Source organism: Eimeria necatrix, genomic scaffold, assembly GCF_000499385.1.
Source record: "Eimeria necatrix Houghton genomic scaffold, Enh_scaff330, whole genome shotgun sequence".
Classification (NCBI taxonomy): domain Eukaryota; phylum Apicomplexa; class Conoidasida; order Eucoccidiorida; family Eimeriidae; genus Eimeria; species Eimeria necatrix.
The window spans coordinates 1-20,000 of record NW_013653825.1 but is presented as its reverse complement, the minus strand read 5'-3'; the positions used below and the strand labels follow the sequence as shown (position 1 = coordinate 20,000).

Sequence of the window (20,000 nt, the reverse complement as noted above, 5' to 3'; positions counted from 1 at the left end):
CAATGCCTGAAGAGCACATGCCTCTTTTGCGTCATCTGCTTCGCACTGAGAGGCGGCGCACTGTTCGCCGCCTCATTCGCCAAACCCTCAAGGTCCAAACCCTAAACCCTAAACCCTAAACCCTAAATCCTAAACCCTAAGCTTGAGGCCCCGGCGGCAAACCCTCAGACCGCAGTCTTGGGGAACCCGCGTTCGCGGCGCGCAGGCAGCTTCAGCGGGTAGGCGTTGAGAAGCGTCAAGGGTTTAGGGTTTAGGGTTTAGGGTTTAGGGTTTAGGGTTTGGGGTGTTGTAGGACACGGGCGAGTCTGGAGACGAAAGCGAAGACTCTAAAGAAGAGCGAAAAGGGTTTGCAGATTCCGAGACAGAAGAAGAAGAAGAAGAAGAAAAGGAAACAGAAAAAGAAGAAAGAATTGAACACGTGAGAGACAAACCCTAAACCCTAAACCCTAAACCCTAAACCCTAGACGCTCTTGTCTGGCGGCAGCCGGTGGTACAGCGCTGGGAGCCGAGCGGCTGGGCTGTGCGCATGAGGTCTCTGTCGGGTTTAGGGTTTAGGGTTTAGGGTTTAGGGTTTAGGGTTTAGGGTTTGGGGGCGTCTGGTGCTGCAGCGGAAGCGGCGCGCAGCAGCAGCAGCAGCAGCAGCAGCAGCAGCAGGACTGAGTGTGTTTGAGGCTGCGGGAGGAGACGATCCCACGGATTTGCTGCTGGACTTCTGCAGCAGCAGCGCAGCGCAGCAAATCTTAGCAGCGCAGCAGCCCCACAAAGACCGCCGCACTGCAGCAGCAGCAAGAGGCCAGAAGAGGGAATTAAAGTTCAGCAAACTTAAAGTTAATTCCGAGGGAAAGATTCTGCTTTCTGAAGAAGAAGAAGATCCAAAAACAGAGGGTTTGCTGCTGCTGCTGCTGCTGCTGCTGCTGCTGCTGGGCGTGCCGCTGCTGCTGCTGCTGTTGTCGCCGCAGCTGCTGCTGTTGCTGCGCAGTTCGTGGACCTGCTGCTGCTGCTGTTGCTGCCGCGGCTGCTGCTGCTCTTTTCGCGCAGCTGTTGGACGTGCTGCTGCTGTTGCTATCCTGCTGCTGCTGCTGCTGCTGCTGCTGCTGCTGCTGATTGCTGCTGCGCAGGCTGGCTCTTGTGTTTGTGCGCAGCCCCGAAGTTCTCCATAGGGAAGGAAACGCCAGCTGCGAGCCGGCGCAAGGGCCTCAAAGCAAGCCAAACCCTAAACCCTAAACCCTAAACCCTAAACCCTAGAACGGAGCTGATCCGTCACCCCTCGCTTTGCTGCCGCGCGCAGCAGCAGCAGCAGCAGCAGCAGCAGAGGTTTGCGGGAATTGGGGTGCCGTTTGCTGCGGCGTTTGCTTTTGCTGCTGCGCGTGCAGGGCAGGACTGCCGCTGCTGCTGCAGCAGCCGCGCGCAGCAGCAGCAGCAGCAGCAGCAGCAGCAGCAGCAAGGCGAACCTGAGCTGCCTGGCAGCGCGGCGTGCTGCGCTGCGGCAGCTGCGGCAGCAGCAAAGTGGGGGCCACTTCCTGCAGCGCAGCGGCGAAGACTTTAAAGCCAAAAGGGCTTTTGGAGATTTAAAAAAAAAGGGTTTAGACCCTTTTGCTTACATCAAACTCAACAGAGGCATTCTCAAGGAAAAGTACCGCGCCCAGGCCCTCCGGGTCCGCCCAAACCCTAAACCCTAAACCCTAAACCCTAAACCCTAGCTGCCCCGCGCGGCAGCGCCTCCCGCGAGCTCTGCGCCCCTGGCCCTCCCCCGCAGTCCTAAACCCTAAATTAGGGTTTCCGCTGCCTTGGGCTTCAACCCTGCTTCGTTGCGCCCCCTGTGCTGCTGCTGCTGCTTCTGCTGCTGCTTCTGCTGCTGCTGCTGCTGCTTCTGCTGCTGCTGCTGCTGCTGCTGCTGCAGTCCCTCAAGTCCGTCATCAACAAACGCAAAGGGAAAGCCTCCAAGGCAGCAGCAAAACGCCGCTAGCCCCTCCTGGGCCCCCCGTGCTGCTGCTGCTGCTGCTGCTGCTGCTGCTGCTGCTGGAGCCTCTCTCTCTGTTCCTCAGACACTTCGCTGGGCTCCACAGCCAGCGGGGCGCAGCTAGCTGCCGAGCTAGCTAGCTGCAGCTTCAGTTGCTGCACCCTCTGCCCAGCTAGCTAGCTAGCTAGCTAACTGGCTAGATAGCTAGCTAGCTAACTGGCTAGCTAGCTAACTGGCTAGATAGCTAGCTAGGTAGCTAGCTAGCTAGATGACTGGCTAGATAGCTAGCTAGCTAGCTAGCTAGCTAGCTAACTGGCTAGCTAGCTAGCCAGCTAGCCGCACAATTGACTATTTACGTTGCTGGCTAGAGTACTGGTACCTCAAGTGCCTCGCTAGTTAGCTAGCTACCAGGCAGCTCCCAGCTAGCTTCTAGCTAGCCACCAGCTAGCTAGCTAGCTAGCCACCAGCTAGCTAGCTAGCTAGCTAGCTAGCTAGCTGTGAGCTAGCTAGCTAGCTATTTGGGGGTTGCGATGTGACTCCATGGCTGGAGGCCCCTGTGGTGTACGTACACCTGGGCCTGCACACAAGTTGAGTGGCGCTGAGGCTTTTCGAAAGGAACTTGTCACTAAACCCTAAACCCTAGGCCTAGGGTTTGCTGCTTTTTGTGGGGTTTAGAAGGGTTTGGCAGGGAACCAAATCTAGCTGCGTTGCTGCAGATGGCCGAGTGCAGCAGCGAGCAGCAGCAGCAGCAAGCAGCAGCAGCAACAGCAGCGGCAGTGACTGTAGCAGCGAGCAGCAGCAGCAAGATGCAGCAGCAAGCGGCAGCAGCAGCACCAGCATGAAGCTGTAGCTGGAAACAGCAGCGCCGCCAAGTAGCTGCCGCAGCAAACAGTAGCAGCAGCAGCTGCTGCTGCTGCTGCAGCAGCAGCTGTTGCTGCTGCAGCAGCTGAAGGCTTGTGCCCCTAGGAATCTCCCTAAGGCTGTATGGCGAGTGTGCGGCCCAGCTAACTGCCAGCTAGCTGCTGGCTAGCTGCCAGCTAGCTGCTAGCTAGCTGCAAGCTAGCTGCTGGCTAGCTGCCAACTAGCTGCTGGCTAGCTGCCAACTAGCTGCTAGCAAGCTGCTAGCTAGCTGCCAGCTAGCTGCTAGCTAGCTGCTAGCTAGCTGCCAGCTAGCTGCTAGCTAGCTGTTAGCTAGCTGGGGAGAGCTGTGGCTAGCTGGTGCTGCCGAGGCCCCTGGCAAAAAAGTTTGTTTGGGAAATCTCTCAAAAGACAAAAAGAAATAAAAAAGAAAATAAAATAAAATGTTTTAAACAAAAGAAATGGGACAAATCCCCAGGTGTCTAGACACCTGGGGGCGGCGCCCGTGGGGTGTACAGACACCTGGGGTGTCTATACACCCCACAGTGGCTGGGGCTGCGCTTTGAGGTGTCTAGACACCTGGAGACCTCCCAGTGTCTGGATATCGGAGCTGCGGGGCCCTTTTGCTGCTGCTGCTGCTGCTGCTGCAGCTGCTGCAGCTGCAGCAGCTGCTGCTGCTGCTGCAAAGTTCGGCAGCAAAGTGTGCCCCCGCGGCAATTTCGGCGCTGCGCTGCAGCGCCCAAGGCCAGGCTGCAAGCAGCAGCAGCAGCAGCAGCAGCAACAGCAGCAGCAGCAACAGCAGCAGCAGCAACAGCAGCAACAGCAGCAACAGCAGCACCAGCAGCAGCAGCAGCAGCAGCAAAAGCTTTGTACAAAATAATACTTGAGTGGGTCAGTGAAGTAAGCTGTAGAGAAACCCGCAGCGCAGCCGGCAGCAGCTTGCAGGCGGGGCCGCCGGGGGGGGGAGTTTCGAGTTTTTGGAAGTTTGGGAGTAAAATAAGCGGAAAATGGAATAAATAAATGCAATTAAAAGAATAAAAATGAATTAAAATGAATTAAAATGAATTAAAATGAATTTAAACGCCAAATGGAGGAGAAAAGGGAGAAAAGCCGGGGTCCGGACACAGGGGGTTGAGGCGGGAGGCCCGATTGCCAGGCGTGGGCCAGGCAGCCGTGGGGCGCGGGCCCCGGAATTGAAGTCTTTTGGGTTTCTTTTTCTCTTTTTGAATTCAAATTATAAAACAAAACTCAAAAAAAGAAATAAAAAGAAAAAAGCCGGGAAAAACCGGCTGTCCGTCTCGCGCGGAGTCCGTACAGCGCGGCGGCGCCGCGGCGCCTCCACGGCGCCCGCAGCCGCCCTTGCCGCCTTGTCTTTCTTCTTTTCCGGATTTAAATGCATTTATTTGTTTATTTCTTTGTTTGTTTTTTGTTTATTTCTTCGGAGAAATTCAAACAAATATGATTGTGCGGTTACTTGCCGCAGGCGCGAGCCTCGCGGCGGTCTCGCTGCCTCCCCCAGAGCACGCTGTCCAGACACCCGAGAGCCACGCAGGTGAGCCGCCTCCTTTGCTGCTCTTTTATTGAAAAAAAGAAAATTAATGCCATTTATTCTTTAAAAAGTGCTTAAGTTTGCAGAATTGTGCCTTTAAATCCCCTGCAAGCAGTCCTTTCCTTTGCTGCTGCAGCAGATCTCCTCTGTGGCTGCTGCAGCACTTTCTGGCTTTTCCGAATTTCGCTGTCTCAGGGGCCCACGCCCTCGAGTTCTGCTTCAGTTCGCTGCAAGATGGAGCAGCAGCAGCAGCAGCAACAGCAGCAGCAGCAGCAGCAGCAGGAGCGCCTCTGCTGCTCCCTGCACTTTTCTCCCCAGCTGCTCGCCCTTGGCGCCACCCGCAACTTGCTGCTGCTGCTGCTGCTGCTGCTGCTGCAGCAAAGTCTCCGTCATTCTTCGAGTCGCTCCTGGGCCAGCTGCCGCACGTCAGCGGGGCTGCTGCTGCTGCCAGCAGCGACGGCCCCGCGGAGGCCCCCAGCGAGCCCGCTGCTGCCGCTGCAGCAGCAGCAGCAGCAGCAGCAGGAGCGGAGGAGGAGCAGCAGCAGCAAACAGCGCCAATGATAGATCGCAAGGACTACAGCCCCCCGGCCTTTACGGTGGACAGCTTCGAGCTTTCGCTGAATCTCGACGAGGAGAACACGGAAGTGCGGAGCGCGACTCGCTGCTGCTGCGCTGCTGCTGCTGCTGCTGCTGCTGCGCTGCTGCTGCTGCTGCTGCTGCTGCACGAGCAGCGAGTGAGCGGGCTGCGGGCGTTCAGGTGCTGTCGCGGCTGCGGCTGCGGCGGCGCGAAGGCACAGCCCCTGAGGACTTGGTGTTGGACGGAGAGAACTTGAAGTTGGAAAAAGTGTTTTTAAATGGAAAAGAAATTGCACAAGACGCAGCAGCAGCAGCAGGGTACCTGGTGGAGCGCAGCGGCGCGCTGCGGCTGCCCGCGCTGCTGCTGCCGCAGCAGCCCAACGCCGCCTTCACCCTCAGCACTGCCGCGCGAATAAATCCGAAAGAAAACTTCCAACTCGAAGGACTTTATTTTGCAAATGGAGTTTTCGCGACTAAGTGCGAGCCCGCGGGCTTTCGCAGGATCGCCCACATGCTGGACCGCCCCGACGTGCTCACGCGCTACCGGGTGCGGAAAGTCGGAAAAAAAAGTTTGCGATCTCGTTTTAATTTTTCGCGCATTCCATTGCATTTATTAAAATATTCTTATTTTCAAATTTGCAAAGAAAACCCACCGCGGGAACCCACCTAATCGCCGAGGTTTCCCTTCCACTTTCGGGTGTATGTACACCTGAACGCGCCGCGTGCAGGTTCGCCTCGAAGCCGACCGCCGCAAATTTCCACTTCTGCTCAGCAACGGCAACAAAATGGCTTCTGGAGTTCTGCAAGATTCTCCAAACCGCCATTTTGTGGTTTTCGAAGACCCTTTTCCCAAACCCTCCTACCTCTTCGCCGCCTTCGCCGGCAACCTCACTCGCATCCCCGACTCCTTCCGCACAATGGTGCGCTCCGCCCCACGCGCTGCAGCAGCAGCAGCAGCAGCAGCAGCAGCAGCTGCAGCAGCAGCAGCTGCTGCAGCAGCAGCAGCAGCAGCTGGCTGCTGCAGCAGCTGCTGCAGCAGCTGGCTGCCGCAGCAGCAGCTGCTGCTGCTGCGGGCAGCGGGCGGGCGGTAGAAGTAGCGAGCTGCGCTGCTCGTCGCGGCTGAGTTCTCGCTGACGCGCACCTGCTGCTGCTGCTGCTGCTGCTGCTGCTGCTGCAGAGCGGGCGCGAAGTGGAGCTGAACTTCTACGGAGACCCCGACGACCTGGTGCGTTTGGGCCCGGGAAGAGAAGCTTTGAAGGAAAGCATGAAATTCGACGAAGAGGAATTTGGCCGCGAATATGATTTGGAAGTTTTGAACTTCGTTTGTTTGAGAGGCAGCAGCAGCAGCAGCATGCAAAGCAAGGGGCTGCTGCTCTTCGACTGCAGCAGCGTCCTCGCGGACCCCGAGAGCAGCACAGGTGCTGCTGCTGCTGCTGCTGCTGCTGCTGTTGCTGCTGCTGTTGCTGGGGGGCTTTGCCCTTTGCTGCCTTCCGTGGCGCACGGCTTCCGAACACGAATGCACCGCCAGCTGCTGCTGCTGCTGCTGCTGCTGCTGCTGCTGTTCAGACGAGGAGTTCGGAGAAGTGGTGTCCAAAATAGCTCATCTGTACTTCCAAAACTGGATGGGAAACAGGGTGACCATCAGGTGCTGCTGCTGCTGCTGCTGCTGCTGCTGCTGCTGCTGCTGCTGGTCGTGAGGCTGCGGTTTGCTGCTGCGTGCGTTTTGCTGCTGCGCTCGGCAGTGTGGGGCTGCTGCTGCAGCTCAAGCCCCCCTGCTGCTGCTGCAGCTCAAGCCCCCCTGCTGCTGCTGCTGCTGCTGCAGCAGCTCAAGCCCCCCTGCTGCTGCTGCTGCAGCTCAAGCCCCCCTGCTGCTGCTGCTGCTGCTGCTGCAGGGACTGGTCGGAGGTGTGGCTGAAGGAGGGGCTGGCAGCTTTCAAGCAGCAGCTGCTCAGCAGCAAATTGGGTGCTGCTGCTGCTGCTCCTTTCGCTGCTGCGTTTGCTGCTGCTGCGGCAGCACGAACAGCAGCAAAAGCAGAAGGGAGAAAAGACTTCGAACGCGCCTAAAGAGCCCCCGCACTTCAAGTTGCTGCGGACGGCCCCTGATCCCGCTGCTGCTGCTGCTGCTGCTGCTGCTGCTGCTGCTGCTGCTGCTGCAGGTACTGGACCATTCTGGGGGCCCCCGGCTTCCGCAAAGGCTTAGATCTTTTCCTTTTGCGCCACGACGGGGCCTCCGCCACTTCTGAAGACTTCCGAACTGCCATGGAGGAAGCAAACGCCGCAGACCTTTCCCAGCTCCACCGCTGGCTCAAACAGGTCAGCAAAAGGGGCCCCCAGGGGCCCCCAGGGGGGCCCCAGGGGGCCCCCAGGGGCCCCCAGGGGCCCCCAAGGGGGCCCCCAGGAGGCCCCAGGGGGCTCCCAGGGGATCCTTCGGGGCACCCAGGGGCCCCCCAGGGGCCCCCCGGGGGCCCTTCGGGGGCCCCCAAGGGGGCCCCCAGGAGGCCCCAGGAAAGGCCCCAGAGGCCCCCTGGGCGCGGTCGCTATTTGGGGCTTGGGTCTGTCAGTTGCGTGGATTTGTGCCGGCATGTGTCCGCTGGGATGGTCTAGGGTTTAGGGTTTAGGGTTTAGGGTTTAGGGTTTAGGGTTTGCTGCAGCGGGGAGCCCCGCGAGTGCGGGTGGTGCGGACAAACTATGACCCCATAATGCGCACCTTCTCCATCACTTTGGCCCAACACAACAACCCCACCACTTCGGGGGCCCCCAGCTCTTGGGGGGCCCCCAGCTCTTGGGGGGCCCCCAGCTCTTGGGGGGCCCCCAGCTCTTGGGGGGCCCCCAGCTCTGGGGGGGCCCCCCAGTCTTCGGGGCCCCTTTTGATTCCCGTGGCCATCGGGCTAATCGGCAAGAAGAGCCGAACGGACATCCTCGATCCCCCCACCCACGTGAGGCCCTGCTGCTGCTGCTGCTGCTGCTGCTGCTGCTGCTGCTGCTGCTGCTGCGGGTCGCTGCGGCGTGCAGCTGCTGCGGGCTTGCAGCAGCGTGCTGCGGGGCGCATTATTCTGCTGTTTGTTGTGTGCCTGCTGCTGCTGCTGCTGCGCCGCTGCTGCTGCTGCACCGCTGCTGCTGCTGCTGCTGCTGCTGCTGCTGCAGCTGTTCCTGATGACCCGGCAAGAGGAAACAGTGCGTTTCACCGAAGTCTACGAAGACTGCATTCCTTCTTTGTTTCGAAACTTCTCTTCTCCAGTTCTTTTTTCCTTTTTGCTGCCGCCCCAAAGCCTGGCTTTTCTTGCTGCTCATGACTCAGACCCTTTCAACAAATGGGCAGCAGCACACAAACTTGCTGCTGCTGTTATTACCCACAAGGCCCGCCAAAGGGTCCCAAAAACGGACCCTCAGGGGGCCCCCGACGCGCCCCAGACGGGCCCCCAGGGGGCCCCCGCCAGCTCCCAGGGGGCCCCCCAGGGGCCCCCCGAAAGGGGCCCCCAGGGGGCCCCCAACGCCCCCCAGGGGGCCCCCCGAAGGGTCTCCCAAAGGGGCCCCTACAGGTCCTCCCAAAGGGGCCCCCCCAGGGCCCCCCAGGGGGGCCCCCAGAGGGGCCCCCAGGGGGCCCCCAACGCGCCGCAGGGGGCCCCTGGCAGCAGCAACGAAGTGTCAAATCTGGAAGAACTTTTTGCGGAAACAATAAAGAAGATTATTTTAGATCCTGGATTAGATGAAACTGTGAAAGTGAGCAGCAAAGTTTTGAGTTGAGCAGCAGCAGCAAAGGCCTTTTTCGAGATACTCGCCAAGCTTTTTGCCGCTGCTGCTGCTGCTGCTGCTGCTGCGGCCATGCAGCAGCTGCAGCAACAAGAGCGGGGCTGCTGCCTGCAGCAGCAGCAGCGGGTCTGCTGCCTGCAGCAGCAAAGTGGAGTCTGCTGGCAGCAGCAGCAAAGCGGAATTTGCTGCCTGCAGCAGCAAAGTGGAGTCTGCTGGCAGCAGCAGCAAAGCGGAACTTGCTGCCTGCAGCAGCAGGGCCTTTGGAAGTTTGTTTTGCTGCTGCTGTGCTGCTCAGGCTTTGATTTTGCGGCTGCCGGACTTGCGAGAATTGGCAAAGACAAAAAGACCAGTGGACCTTTTGCTGCTGCAGCAGGCGCGGCGGGCAGCAGCAGCAGAGCTTGCTGCTGCGCTGCAGCAGGAACTGCTGCAGCTGTACAGACACCTGGAAAGCCCCACAGGGGACTGCAGCCAGCAGCAAACTGGCCGCCGGCTGCTGCGCAACGAGCTGCTGCTGCTGCTTGCTGCAGCAGCAGACCGGGAAGCAGCAAAGCTGGCCTACAGCCACTTCGCAGCAGCAAAATGCTTGACTGATAAAGCAGCAGCACTTGCTGCTCTCGCCAACATGCAGCAGCCCGAACGCGAAGCAGCTTTTGCTGCCTTCTTCGCCCAGGCAGACGGTGAGACACGCAGCAGCAGCAGCAGCAGCAGCAGCAGCAGAGCAGCAGAGCAGCTGTAGCAGCAACAGAGCAGCAGCAGCAGTAGCGCAGCAGCAAAACGGAGCAGCCGTAGCAGCAACACAGCAACTGCAGCAGCAACAGAGCAGCTGTAGCAGCAACAGAGCAGCTGTAGCAGCAACAGAGCAGCAGCAGAGCAGCTGCAGCAGCAGCGCTTTGCTGCTGCTCGAATTGCTGCTGCTGTGTCGGCAGCAGCAGCGCAGCAGCAGTTTGCTGCTGCTGCAGTTCGGGAGTTGCTGCTGGTGGTTTGCTGCAGGGAACCCCGCTGCAGTGGACCAGTGGTTCGCGCTGCAGGCAGCAGCAGACCTGCCGCAGCAGCTGCAGCGCGTGCTGCTGCTGCTGCAGCACCCAAGCTTTTCTTTCGAAAACCCTAAAAGAGTGGAATGTCTTTTCTTTTCTTTTTGGCAGCAAAACCAAATCCACTTCCACGCAGAAGACGGCGGGGGCTACAGCCTCTTCGCAGACGCCATACTCACCGTGCGCGCCAAACCCTAAACCCTAAACCCTAACCTCCAAACCCTAAACCCTAATCTCCAAACCCTAAACCCTAAACCCTGAATTCTGGGCAGGCAGGGCGCCCGTTGGGGGCTTCGGGAGCAAAGTCTGGAGCTGCAGCACGGATCAGGCGCGGCGCCGGCTGGAGGCCCGAAACCCTAAACCCTAAACCCTAAACCCTAAACCCTCGGTTTTGAGTTCTTAGAGTGGCTGTGTTGTCCGGCTTTTTAAGCCGTAGAAAGGCGCTGCTTGATTTCCGCCCTTTTAGGGTTTTGTTTCATTAAAAGAAAGAAAAAGAAAACTATTTTGCTTTGTTGCTGCTGCTGCTGCTGCTGCTTGCTGCTGCTGCTTGCTGCTGCTGCTGCAGCTGGACCCCTTCAACCCCCCTCTTGCTGCAGCACTTGCTGCTCTGCTGAGCAGCAGCAAAAGCCACGGGCAAGTCCGGCAGCAGCTGCTGCAGCAGCAGCTGCAGCGGATAGCAGCAGAGCCGGGGCTTTCGGAGGGCGTGAGGGAGATTGTCACTGCCTCCCTGCTGCCGCCCCCAGACCCTAAACCCTAAACCCTAAACCCTAAACCCTCGTTGGCGGCACTGAGGTGCGTTTCTGGCGGTATTTTTTGCTCATTTGTTTCCTCTATTTTGCAAAATTAATAAAAGCAAAAAATATCTTTTCATTTTTTTGTTCCAGACAAATTTGTTTTTAGTCGGTTTTGCGCTAAACTTGCTGCGCAGCTGCTGCTGCAGCAGCAACGGCTGCAGGCCAAGGCAAATCAAAACTCCTCAACAGGCTCGAGGTCTTTGTAGAGCTGCTGCTGCTCCTGCTGCTGCTGCTCCTGCTGGGTTCCGCCCTGCAGCGCACAGTCAGGAACTGCTGGCAGCAGCTGCTGCAGCTCCTCGTGTTGCTGCAGCAGCTGCTGCAGCTGCTGCTGCAGCTGCTGCTGCAGCGGCTAATTTGGGCTGTCTTTTGCGCTTTTATTTCCAGAAAGCTGGAAATAAAGGCAGAGGAGAAACTCTACAATGAAAGTTTGCTGGTGTACAGACACTTGAAAACATAGACACTTCTTGTGGCCAACTAAATTGATGAAGTGAACAGAAAAAGATTTGTTTGTTTTTGTAATTTGTTTGTCCTTTTGCTGCTGGCTTTAGCAGCTGCAGCAGCTCAGCTTTTGTGTCTCTCAAAGGATTTCTCGAGAAGCAAAAGGGGCAAAAGTCCTGCAGCAAAATGCAGCATCTGTGCAGTTGCGGGTTTTGCAAAAACGAACTTCTGCGCTGCAGTCTTCTATCTAATCTTCTTTTTTTCTTCTTTCTGAGTTTCTTTCTCTTTGAAATGCCTAGAAAGCTGAACTTGGAAGCGAAAAGTGGAATAAAACCCGCTACAAATGATACCCGCAAGCGCGGACATGCATGAAAAAGGAAAGCAGAAACTTGAAAACTGAGCGCTTGTCTGCGCGATCTTCCCCTACAGAGACTTCAGTTTAATTACTTTTCAAGTTTTCTGCATTTTAGAATTGTTCTTTGCAAAGATCTTTCGCTTTTTCGGGTGTTTCCGCGCTGTGCATCGAGCCGGAGCTGCGCATACACCCGACCAGCTGCCACGCCCGCGCCGCCGCAGACGCCCCCTTTTCAAAAAGAAAGCTGAACAAAAGGAATTCAAATAATCTTTTTTTGAATTTTAAACGCAGCAGAAACTCTTTAGAGTTAAAATGGGTCATTTCTTTCGAGGTGGGCCACCACTGCCGCTGGCCGTCGAGTCGGTTTCCGTGGCGGCAGCCACTTAGGTGCGCGGCCGAAACCCAGGCGATCCGGGGCTTAAACTTGAATTTCGAGGTTTAAAACTTCACTTTTATGGATTTAAAATGATTATTTGTCGATTTAAGGGAAGTTTGAGAACATCTGGCGCTCGTTTTGTCTTTGTTCGCAGCAGCTATCGCAGAAGACCGGCCAGCGCCTCCCTCCTCTGCAGCCCGGCTTCTTCCTCTGCGCTTCCCAGGCCTCCTTCTTTTCCAAATGAATTAATTAATTTTGTTTTTTGTTTTTAAAACTCTTTTATTCGCTTTTCAGAGCCCGCCGCCCTCCGCAGCTCGCCGCTGCAGCAGCCCCAACCCCCCAGAGCCTTTGCCCCCCGCTCGCCGCCTCGCAGCACGCCGGACAGCTGCCTCCAGGCCCACGTGCATGCTGCCTAGCAGCAGCAGCAGCAGCAGCAGCAGCAGCAACAGCAGCAGCAGCAGCAGCAGCAGCAGCAGAATGCCTCCTGGCCGCACGCGCACGAGGCCTCGCCGCCGTGGTTTGCGCAGCAGCTGGGGGCCCTGCAGCGGGAGAGTCTTCATTTGAAGCAGCTGGAGGAAGCTGCAGCCCGAAGGCTTTCTCCAAGCAGCAGCAGCAGAAGCAGCAGCAGCAGAAGCAGCAGCAGCAGCAGCAACAGCAGCAGCAGCAACAGCAGCAGCAGCAGGTCGAAGTCCTCCGGCTGCGAGACACAGCCGGAGCCCCGTGTCTGCGGCTTGTGGGGCGGCTGCGAAGCAGCAGCAGCTGCAGCACAAGAAGCTTCTCGATTTCTTTTGCAGCAGCAAAGCAGCAGCAAAGCAGCAGCAAAGCAGCAGCAAAGCAGCAGCAAAGCAGCAGCAAAGCAGCAGCAAATCAGCAGCAAAGCAGCAGCAAACTCCGCAGCAAAAGCCTCCGCATGCCCCTCGCCGGCCTCCACGATCTTGCTGCTGCGCGCTGCTGCGGGCGCACTCCCCAACGGCTTCTAAGCCCCCAGCAGCAGCAGCAGCAGCAGCAGCAGCAGCAGAAGCAGAATAACAGGCGGCAGCAGCAGAATAAGCAGCAGCAGCAGCAGGGGAGGACTAGACTGGATGCTGATGGGAAGGCAGGAAGCAAAGCAAAGGGAAAGAGCTGCAGCAGAAACGACAAAGACACAGCGCAGCACTTTGAAGACACAGCAGCAGCAGCAGCAGCAGCAGCAGCAGCAGCAGCAGCAGCAGCAGCAAGAGAGGTGGGAGAGGCTTGCGGGCCAGAGAAGCGCTTCTGTGCACTTTTGTACTGCGGCAGGGGGCCCGTAATGGGCCCCGGAAACACTCTGTACCCTCCCTGCTGCCCGGGGCCCCAGGGGGGCCCCCAGGGGGGCCCCCAGTGCCCTTTTTCAGCTGCTGGGGGCCCCCGGGGGGCCCCCTGGGGGCCCCAGGGGGGCCCCCTGTCCCCCTTTTCAGCTGCTGGGGGCCCCCAGGGGGCCCTTTCGGAGCCAGAAAGCGAAGACACTGGCGAGTCCTGGGACCCCAGCCGCCCCTACCCGTCAGCAGCAGCAGCAGCGGCGCCGTGAAGCTGCTGCTGCTGCTGCTGCTGCTGCTGCTGCGTTGAGGTGTACGTACACCGCAGCCCTGTGTGCGCGCGCGGTCACCTGCGCGCGCGGCCGCGCGAGCCGCTGCAGCAGCCTGGCCGGCGTTTAGACACGAATTTGTTTGAAAATAACTTTTTAATTTATAATTTGTTTTTTATTTATTTGTTTTTGCGGCTGAGTCCGCGCCGCGGGGCTGCAGCGCGCGGGCGGCTGTCCGGCTGCGCGCCGTCCGGACTGGCTCTAAGGAGCTCTCGGGGGAGTTTCGGGCGCTCAAGTCGATTAAACAAATAAACAAATGAACAAAGAAATAAATAAATGGTATTATTTCTCATTTATAATAAAATAAAAAGCAATACTTTGTTTTTTCCGCGCTTCTCCCCGGGATCCGCGCGCGGCGCTGTGGTCCGTCCGGTGGTGTGCGCGGAGGACCTCCGGCTCCGCGCCGCGAGAAAGGCTCGCTTTGAGACAAACGGAGAAAACTTCAATGAATTGAAGTTTAATTTGAGTTTAAATTTAAATTTAAAATCGAAATGCGGAAAAAGTGACGCAAAAAAGAGCTCGACAGACAGTCGCGAGCCGCGGGCCGGCGCGCGCACCTCGAGGTCCGCATACACCCCACAGGGTGTACGTACACCTGCGGGTTCCGCCTGTCTTCGCGCACTTTTTCGGCTTTTGTTTGCCATTTTTGTTTCCGTTTTTGTGCCTTTTGCATCAAATTTTCCCTTAATTCCCCGATTTAGACCCGAGCTTCGAGTCTTCTCCGCTCCTCTTGGCTAGCCAGCCTTTCCGGGGTGATCTGGGCAGCGGCGCCTCTGCGGTGTACGTACACCTCAGTTGTCTGAGGCGGCTCGAGCGCCCAGGCCTTCAGCACAAAGGCGCATTTCCTGCTGCAGTGCTTCAGCAGCAGCAGCAGCAGCAGCAGCAGCAGCAGCAGCAGCAGCTGCGGTGTACGTACACCCCGAGAGGTTCTGGCTCTCGCCGCACATAGCGGCGCGCAGCAGCGCAGCAGACTCCGTTGCTGCTGCCATTTCTTTGCTGCTAATTCTCCAGAGTTTTCCTTTGCTGCTTCTGCAGGTCTGCAGAAGTCCGCGCAGCCCTGCTTCCTGCCCCTTGCTGCAGCTGCTGCAGCTGCTGCAGCTTGCTGCTGCAGCGCAGCAGCAGCAGCCGGCGAAGCCCAGGGCCCAGGGCCCCCAGCCCGCCCCGGGGGCCCCCAATGGCCTGCGCCCCCCCCGCCCGCGGGGGGCCCCTCCAGAGGGGCCCCTCGGGGCTGTACCCTCCCTTCGAACTGCCGCAGCTTGCTGCGCCCCTCAGCCAGCTGGGGGGCCCCCGCCCCTGGCTCTTCATCAGCAGCAAAGGGCTGCCGATTTGCTGCTACAGTTGGGACCTCCCAAACCCCACAGCAGTGGTGGTTTTGGTCCATGGCTACGGGGCCCACTGCATGTTCGAGTGGCTGCAGTCCGAGCCTCCTGCTGCTGCTGCTGCTGCTGCTGCTGCTGCTGCTGCTGCGGCGGCGGGGGACGCCGCCGGCGAGCCGGCCGGAGACGCTGCTGCTGCAGCGAAGGACGGCGGCGCCGAAGCAGCTGCCGCCGCAGCGGAGGACGCCAGCTCCGAAGCTGCTGCTGCTGCTGCTGCTGCTGCTGCTGCTGCTGCTGAGGAGGAGGAGGAGCCGCTGGCTTCCGGCGCGCTGACCCCTGCGTCGCAGCAGCAGCAGCAGCAGCAGCAGCAGCAGGGGCCCCACGAGGAGGTGAAGTCCTCTTGGAACTGCTGCAGGCCCACTGTGGGCCCCCCCTCCCGCGCAGCAAGTTTGCTGCTGGACGAAGACAAAGCAGCAGCAGCAGCAGCAGCAGCAGCAAGTATCTCTCCGCAGCTTTCCCAGGCCCTTTCCGGCTTTTCCTTCAGCCGCGCTTCTTCGCTGCAGCAGGGGGCCCCCGAGGGGCCCCCGCGTTCGCAGGCCTCCACAGCGGGGGCCCCCGAGGGCCCCCCCGAGGGCGCCCCCGAGGGCCCCCCCGGGGGGCCCCCCGGGGGGCCCCCCGGGGGCCCCCTGCGGCTGGTGGGGGCCCCCCCCGGGTCCGTGGTGGTGCCTGCGGCAGCGAGCGAAGAGATTTTGAAGCAAAGAGCGTTTCCGAGTTTCGAAGATGAGGAGCGGGAGAGCGCGGGGTGCTTGCTGCTGCCGCGCAGCAGCAGCAGCAGCAGCAGCAGCAGCAGCAGCAGCAGCAGCAGCAGCAGCAGCAGCAGCAGCAGCGGGGGGGGGCCCCGGTTCGCGGGCTCGTGGGTGCAGCGGTTCCTGCTGCAGGGCTGGCGGGTCGTGGGCGTGGACCTGCAGAGCCACGGGGCCTCCCACGGCTGGGGGGCCCTCAGCTGCCAAGTGGAAGTCTTCGAAGACTTTGCTGCTGATCTCCAAACTTTGCTGCTGTCCCTCGCCAACGAGGGGCCCCTCCCCATCTTCTTGCTGGGCTCTGGACTCGGCGCTGCTGCTGCTCTTCGTGCTGCGCAGCTCCTCGCCAAACACGGCCTTCTCGGCCGCCCCGCGCCGCAGCAGCAGCAGCAGCAGCAGCAGCAGCAGCAGGGAGAGGCGCAGCAGCAGCAGCAGCAGGAGGCGCAGCAGGGCGAGGCGCAGCAGCAGCAGGAGGCGCAGCAGGAGGAGGCGCAGCAGGAGGAGGCGCAGCAGGAGGAGGCGCAGCAGAAGCAGCAGCAGCAGCAGCAGCAGCAGCAGCAGCAGCAGCAAGGCAAGGTGCAGCAAGGAAAGAAGCAGCCAGCGAAGAAGCAGCTAGGGGGGAAGAAGCAGCCGAAAGAGGCGGAAGAGGATCATGAGGAACAGCAGCAGCAGCAGCAGCAGCAGCAGCAGCAGCAGCAGCAGCAGCACGGGACGGCGGATGCAACAACAGCCTCCACTGCGAGTTCCCAACGCGGCTCTATGGACTCCAAGGGGGAGCCCGCAGCAGCAGCAGCAGCAGCAGCAGCAGCTGCTGCTGCTGCTGCTGCTGGCGGGGGCGTTGCCCGTTTGGAGAGCTGCCGGGTGCGGCCGGAGAGCGGGGCCAGCGCGGAGGAGGAAGCTGCTGCTGCTGCTCCTGCTGCTGCTGCTGCAGTGAGCGCTGCTGCTGCTGCTGCTGCTGCAATGGGGGCGAGCCACCGAGTGGTGCAGCAAAAGCCAGTGCCGCTGGCGGGGCTGGTGCTGCTGTCGCCGCTGCTGGAGGCGCCGCAGCAGCAGCAGGGCTGCAGCAGCTTGCTGCAGCAGCTGCTGCAGCCGCTGCTGCAGACCCTGAAGACCTGGGCCCCCCACTGCCCGCTGCTGCCGCCCCCTGCTGGCAGCAGCAAACCAGAAGTTCAAAACTTGTTCAATAAAGACAAAGGCACTTTCAAAGGCTGCTGCCGCATCAACTTGGCTCTTGAGATTTCCCAAGCAGCAGCAGCAGCAGAAGCTGATGCCCACTGGCTCCGCAGGCCCATTCTCAGAGACGCCCGCCAGCCCTTCAGCCTCAGCGACTGGGTCAAGCTGCTGCACGGCAGGCAGCAGCAGCAGCAGCAGCAGCAGCAGCAGGCGGGGGAGCAGCAGCAGCAGCAGCAGCAGGGGGAGCAGCAGGGGGAGAGCGCGCCTGCGGAGAAGGACGCAGCAGCGGCGGCGTCTGGAGAAGCAGCAGCAGCACCAGCAGCAGCAGCAGCAGCAGCAGCACCAGCAGCAGCAGCAGCAGCAGCAGCACCAGCAGCAGCAGCAGCAGCAGCAGCAGCAGCAGAAGGCAGCTACTTGTCCGTTTTGGCCATTCAGTCCCTCGATGATAACATTTTGCAGCCAATGGGACTTGTGCGTTTTTTCGAAAAGTTGGGGGGCCGTGCGCGGCTGCCGCAGCCGTGGGCTTCGCTGCGGCGGGAGGAGCGGCAGCGGGAGCTGCAGCAGCAGCGCGCTGCTGCTGCTGCTGCTGCTGCTGCTGCTGCTGAGGACGGCGAGCAGCAGCAGCAGCAGCAGCAGCAGCAGGAAGACGAGTTCGAGAGGCCTGACGCAGCCTTCGAAGCGGAGTTCTTGTCTCGTGCTGCTTCGCAGCTGGAGCAGCAGGCGAGCGCGGAGCTGCAGGCCAGCGAAGCAGCAGCAAAAGAGGCAGCAGCAGCAGCAGCAGAAGGCAGCGAAGCAGCAGCAAACCAAATCGCCTCAGCTCTCGCAGCAATTAAAAGTGCAAATCAAACTCTTGAAAGGGCCAGCACTTTAGACAGACTTGCTTCCAAAGCTTGCGAGAGGCTGGCAGCAGAGCGCAGCGCAGCAGGGCTCGCGGCTCAGTTTGCTGCGCTGCGCCCGCCAGCAGCAGCAGCAGCAGCAGCAGCAGCAGCAGCAGCAGCAGGAATCCAAGATTGTCAGCTCCAGCCGTGACGGCAGCCTGCAGCTCTGGCTGCTGAGGGGCTTCTCCCACATGCTCACAAAAGAGCCTGGAAATGAAAACTTGCAAAAAGATATTATTGAACAGTTCATCTGCCCAGCTCTCAAGAACCTCTCCCCAGCCTAGTGCTGCTGCTGCTGCTGCTGCTGCAGCTGCTGCTGCAGCTGCTGCTACAGCTGCTGCTGCAGCTGCTGCTGCAGCTGCTGCTACAGCTGCAGCTGCAGCTGCTGCTGCAGCTGCTGCTGCAGCTGCTGCTGCAGCTGCTGCTACAGCTGCTGCTGCAGCTGCTGCTACAGCTGCTGCTGCAGCTGCAGCTGCTGCTGCAGCTGCTGCTGCTGCTGCAGCAGCAGCTGTAGCAGCAGCAGCAGCAACTGCTGCTGCTGCTGCGCTGGGAGCGCCGGGATGCAGGTCAGCTGGCCCGGAGGTCGGCGGCGGAAGTGCGGGAAAGTGACCCGCACTTGCCGCGGCCGCAGGCGAAGCTGCAGCAGCAGCAGCAGCAGCAGCAGCAGCAGCAGCGGCAGCTGCAGCAGTTCGCGGAGCAGCAGAACTGGGAATTCAACAATGGATTAACACTTTTAAGGGGCAGCAAAGCGTCAGCAGCAAAGAAGAAGCCCGCAGAAGCAGCCTTAAGTCCAGGGCTTTCAGGAATGGAACTGCAGCAGCAAAGCTGCAGAGCTCAGCAGCAGCTCCTGCAGTGGAGGCCAAAGCAAGGGAAATGCAGCAGCAGCAGCAGCAGCAGCAGCAGCAGCAGCAGCAGATCTTCCTGCTCGCAGCCAAACGGAAGACGGAGAGGCACAATTCATGTTTGCGTGAAAGTGGAATTGAGTTGAGTGTTTGAGTTTCGTATTTGAAATGCATTTATATTTATTTAAACTTGTGAAATGCATTTATATTTATTTAAACTTATGAAATGCATTTATATTTATTTAAACTTATTTTAAAAGTGTTTATTATTCTTGCTGCTTCAGTTGTAGATGTTTTCCAGTTAGACTTGGCAGGGAAAGCCGCGCTGCGCAATGTCTTGTTTGTACTTGCTGCTGCTGCTGCTGCTGCTGCTGCTGCTGCTGCTGCTGCTGCTGCTGCTGCTGCTGCTGCTGCTGCTTGCTGCTGCTGCTGCTGCTGCTGCTGCTGCTGCTGCTGCTGCTGCTGCTGCTGCTGCTGCTGCTGCTGCCTTGTGTTGATATTTGTTCGTTTTTGGCAGCTTCAGCGCTAATGATGGAATAAATGGAATTGCAAAAGAAGTCAGTTAATTTCACTGAGTCCATTAATGTGCCTTGGCTGCTGCTGCTTGCAGTGGAGCAGCAAAATTAATTAATTGGCGTTTTCATAATTCTCTTTTGCTGCAGTGCAGCGCAGCAGCAGGCTGCAGCCTGCTGCTGCGCAGCAGCTGCAGCAAATGAGCTCTTCAGCCAAACTCACAAATGGCATTTTTGTGATGCATGCATGAAGCAAACTTGTAAACAATCCAGTCCGCAGTGTGTGTACCTCTCGCTGCAGCAGCAGCAACAGCAGCAGCAGCAGCAGCAGCAGCAGCAGCAGCTGTATTGCACAACTGCGAAATGCATGCGCGGGTTTCCACATTTCCTCTCCAAAAATGGTTTTTGTTGCACAAGATGTCCCGTTTTTGTGGAGCATGCATGCAGAACAATTGCAAAATGAATTTATTTTTTAATTTTGGGGAATTAAAAAATAAATTCATTTCGAAATTTTCAACTTTGCAAGTCTCAGTCCGAGTGCGCACTGCAGCAGCAGCAGCAGCTGCTGCGCTGCATTTCCTTTTTCGAATTCGTTTTTCTTTTGCTGCTTTTATTTCAAAAGTCTTTTCATTTAAACTTTTCGGAAAAGAAAACTTGAGGCTCTTTCTAGAGCCCAGTCTTTCTTCTCCGCACTGTTCACTGCAGCAGCTGTTTCGCCCGTTTGCTGCTGCTGCTGCTGCTGCTGCTGCAGCAGCAGCAGCAGCAAATCAGAAGCCATTTTCATTCTTTTTCGACAACAATGAAACAAACAAATGCACTGCAGACACAATTTCAAGTGCGAGACAATTGGAACTCAGCAGCTAGGATTGCTGCTGCTGCTGCTGTTAGGATTGCTGGTGCTGCTGCTGCTAGGATTGCTGGTGCTGTTAGGATTGCTGGTGCTGCTGCTGTTAGGATTGCTGGTGCTGCTGCTGCTAGGATTACTGGTGCTGCTGCTGCTAGGATTACTGGTGCTGCTGCTGCTGGGATTTCAGGTGCTGCTGCTTCTGGGATTACTGGTGCTGCTGCTGGGATTACTGGTGCTGCTGCTGCCGGGATTACTGGTGCTGCTGCTGGGATTACTGGTGCTGCTGCTGCCGGGATTACTGGTGCTGCTGCTGGGATTGCTGGTGCTGCTGCTGCTGGGATT

General features: G+C 58.8%; 3 protein-coding genes across 3 annotated transcripts in view; 2 read left to right on the top strand and 1 right to left on the bottom strand.

Annotated features, from left to right (window-relative positions):
• The window catches only part of ENH_00044290 (hypothetical protein, conserved), a gene marked incomplete at both ends in the record, with an annotated part of 22,061 nt that extends 8,828 nt beyond the window's left edge, over positions 1 to 13,233 (top strand). Inside the window, 19 exons of the mRNA XM_013580905.1 lie at positions 1 to 92; positions 293 to 418; positions 609 to 827; positions 1,374 to 1,655; positions 3,555 to 3,687; positions 4,302 to 4,370; positions 4,563 to 5,011; positions 5,125 to 5,490; positions 5,672 to 5,863; positions 6,121 to 6,361; positions 6,510 to 6,588; positions 7,100 to 7,256; positions 7,595 to 7,879; positions 8,088 to 8,663; positions 8,989 to 9,370; positions 9,684 to 9,904; positions 10,290 to 10,427; positions 10,653 to 10,714; positions 11,982 to 13,233. The exon at positions 1 to 92 is cut by the window's left edge and continues 22 nt beyond it. Of these exons, the coding sequence (XP_013436359.1) occupies positions 1 to 92; positions 293 to 418; positions 609 to 827; positions 1,374 to 1,655; positions 3,555 to 3,687; positions 4,302 to 4,370; positions 4,563 to 5,011; positions 5,125 to 5,490; positions 5,672 to 5,863; positions 6,121 to 6,361; positions 6,510 to 6,588; positions 7,100 to 7,256; positions 7,595 to 7,879; positions 8,088 to 8,663; positions 8,989 to 9,370; positions 9,684 to 9,904; positions 10,290 to 10,427; positions 10,653 to 10,714; positions 11,982 to 13,233 (5,321 nt within the window). The remainder of the gene's footprint in view (positions 93 to 292; positions 419 to 608; positions 828 to 1,373; positions 1,656 to 3,554; positions 3,688 to 4,301; positions 4,371 to 4,562; positions 5,012 to 5,124; positions 5,491 to 5,671; positions 5,864 to 6,120; positions 6,362 to 6,509; positions 6,589 to 7,099; positions 7,257 to 7,594; positions 7,880 to 8,087; positions 8,664 to 8,988; positions 9,371 to 9,683; positions 9,905 to 10,289; positions 10,428 to 10,652; positions 10,715 to 11,981) is intronic.
• Positions 13,234 to 14,464: 1,231 nt separating this feature from the next.
• ENH_00044280 (lysophospholipase, putative) lies at positions 14,465 to 18,453 on the top strand (the record flags this gene model as incomplete). Its single annotated transcript, XM_013580904.1, has 2 exons — positions 14,465 to 17,591; positions 18,089 to 18,453. 2 exons carry the CDS (start codon positions 14,465 to 14,467, stop codon positions 18,451 to 18,453), a joined length of 3,492 nt encoding a protein of 1,163 aa, XP_013436358.1.
• A 1,189-nt stretch (positions 18,454 to 19,642) lies between these two features.
• On the bottom strand, positions 19,643 to 20,000 carry ENH_00044270 (hypothetical protein; the record flags this gene model as incomplete). The annotated part of the gene is made up of 1 exon (XM_013580903.1): positions 19,643 to 20,000. A coding segment is annotated over one exon (358 nt), but the record flags the coding sequence as incomplete, so codon positions are not given.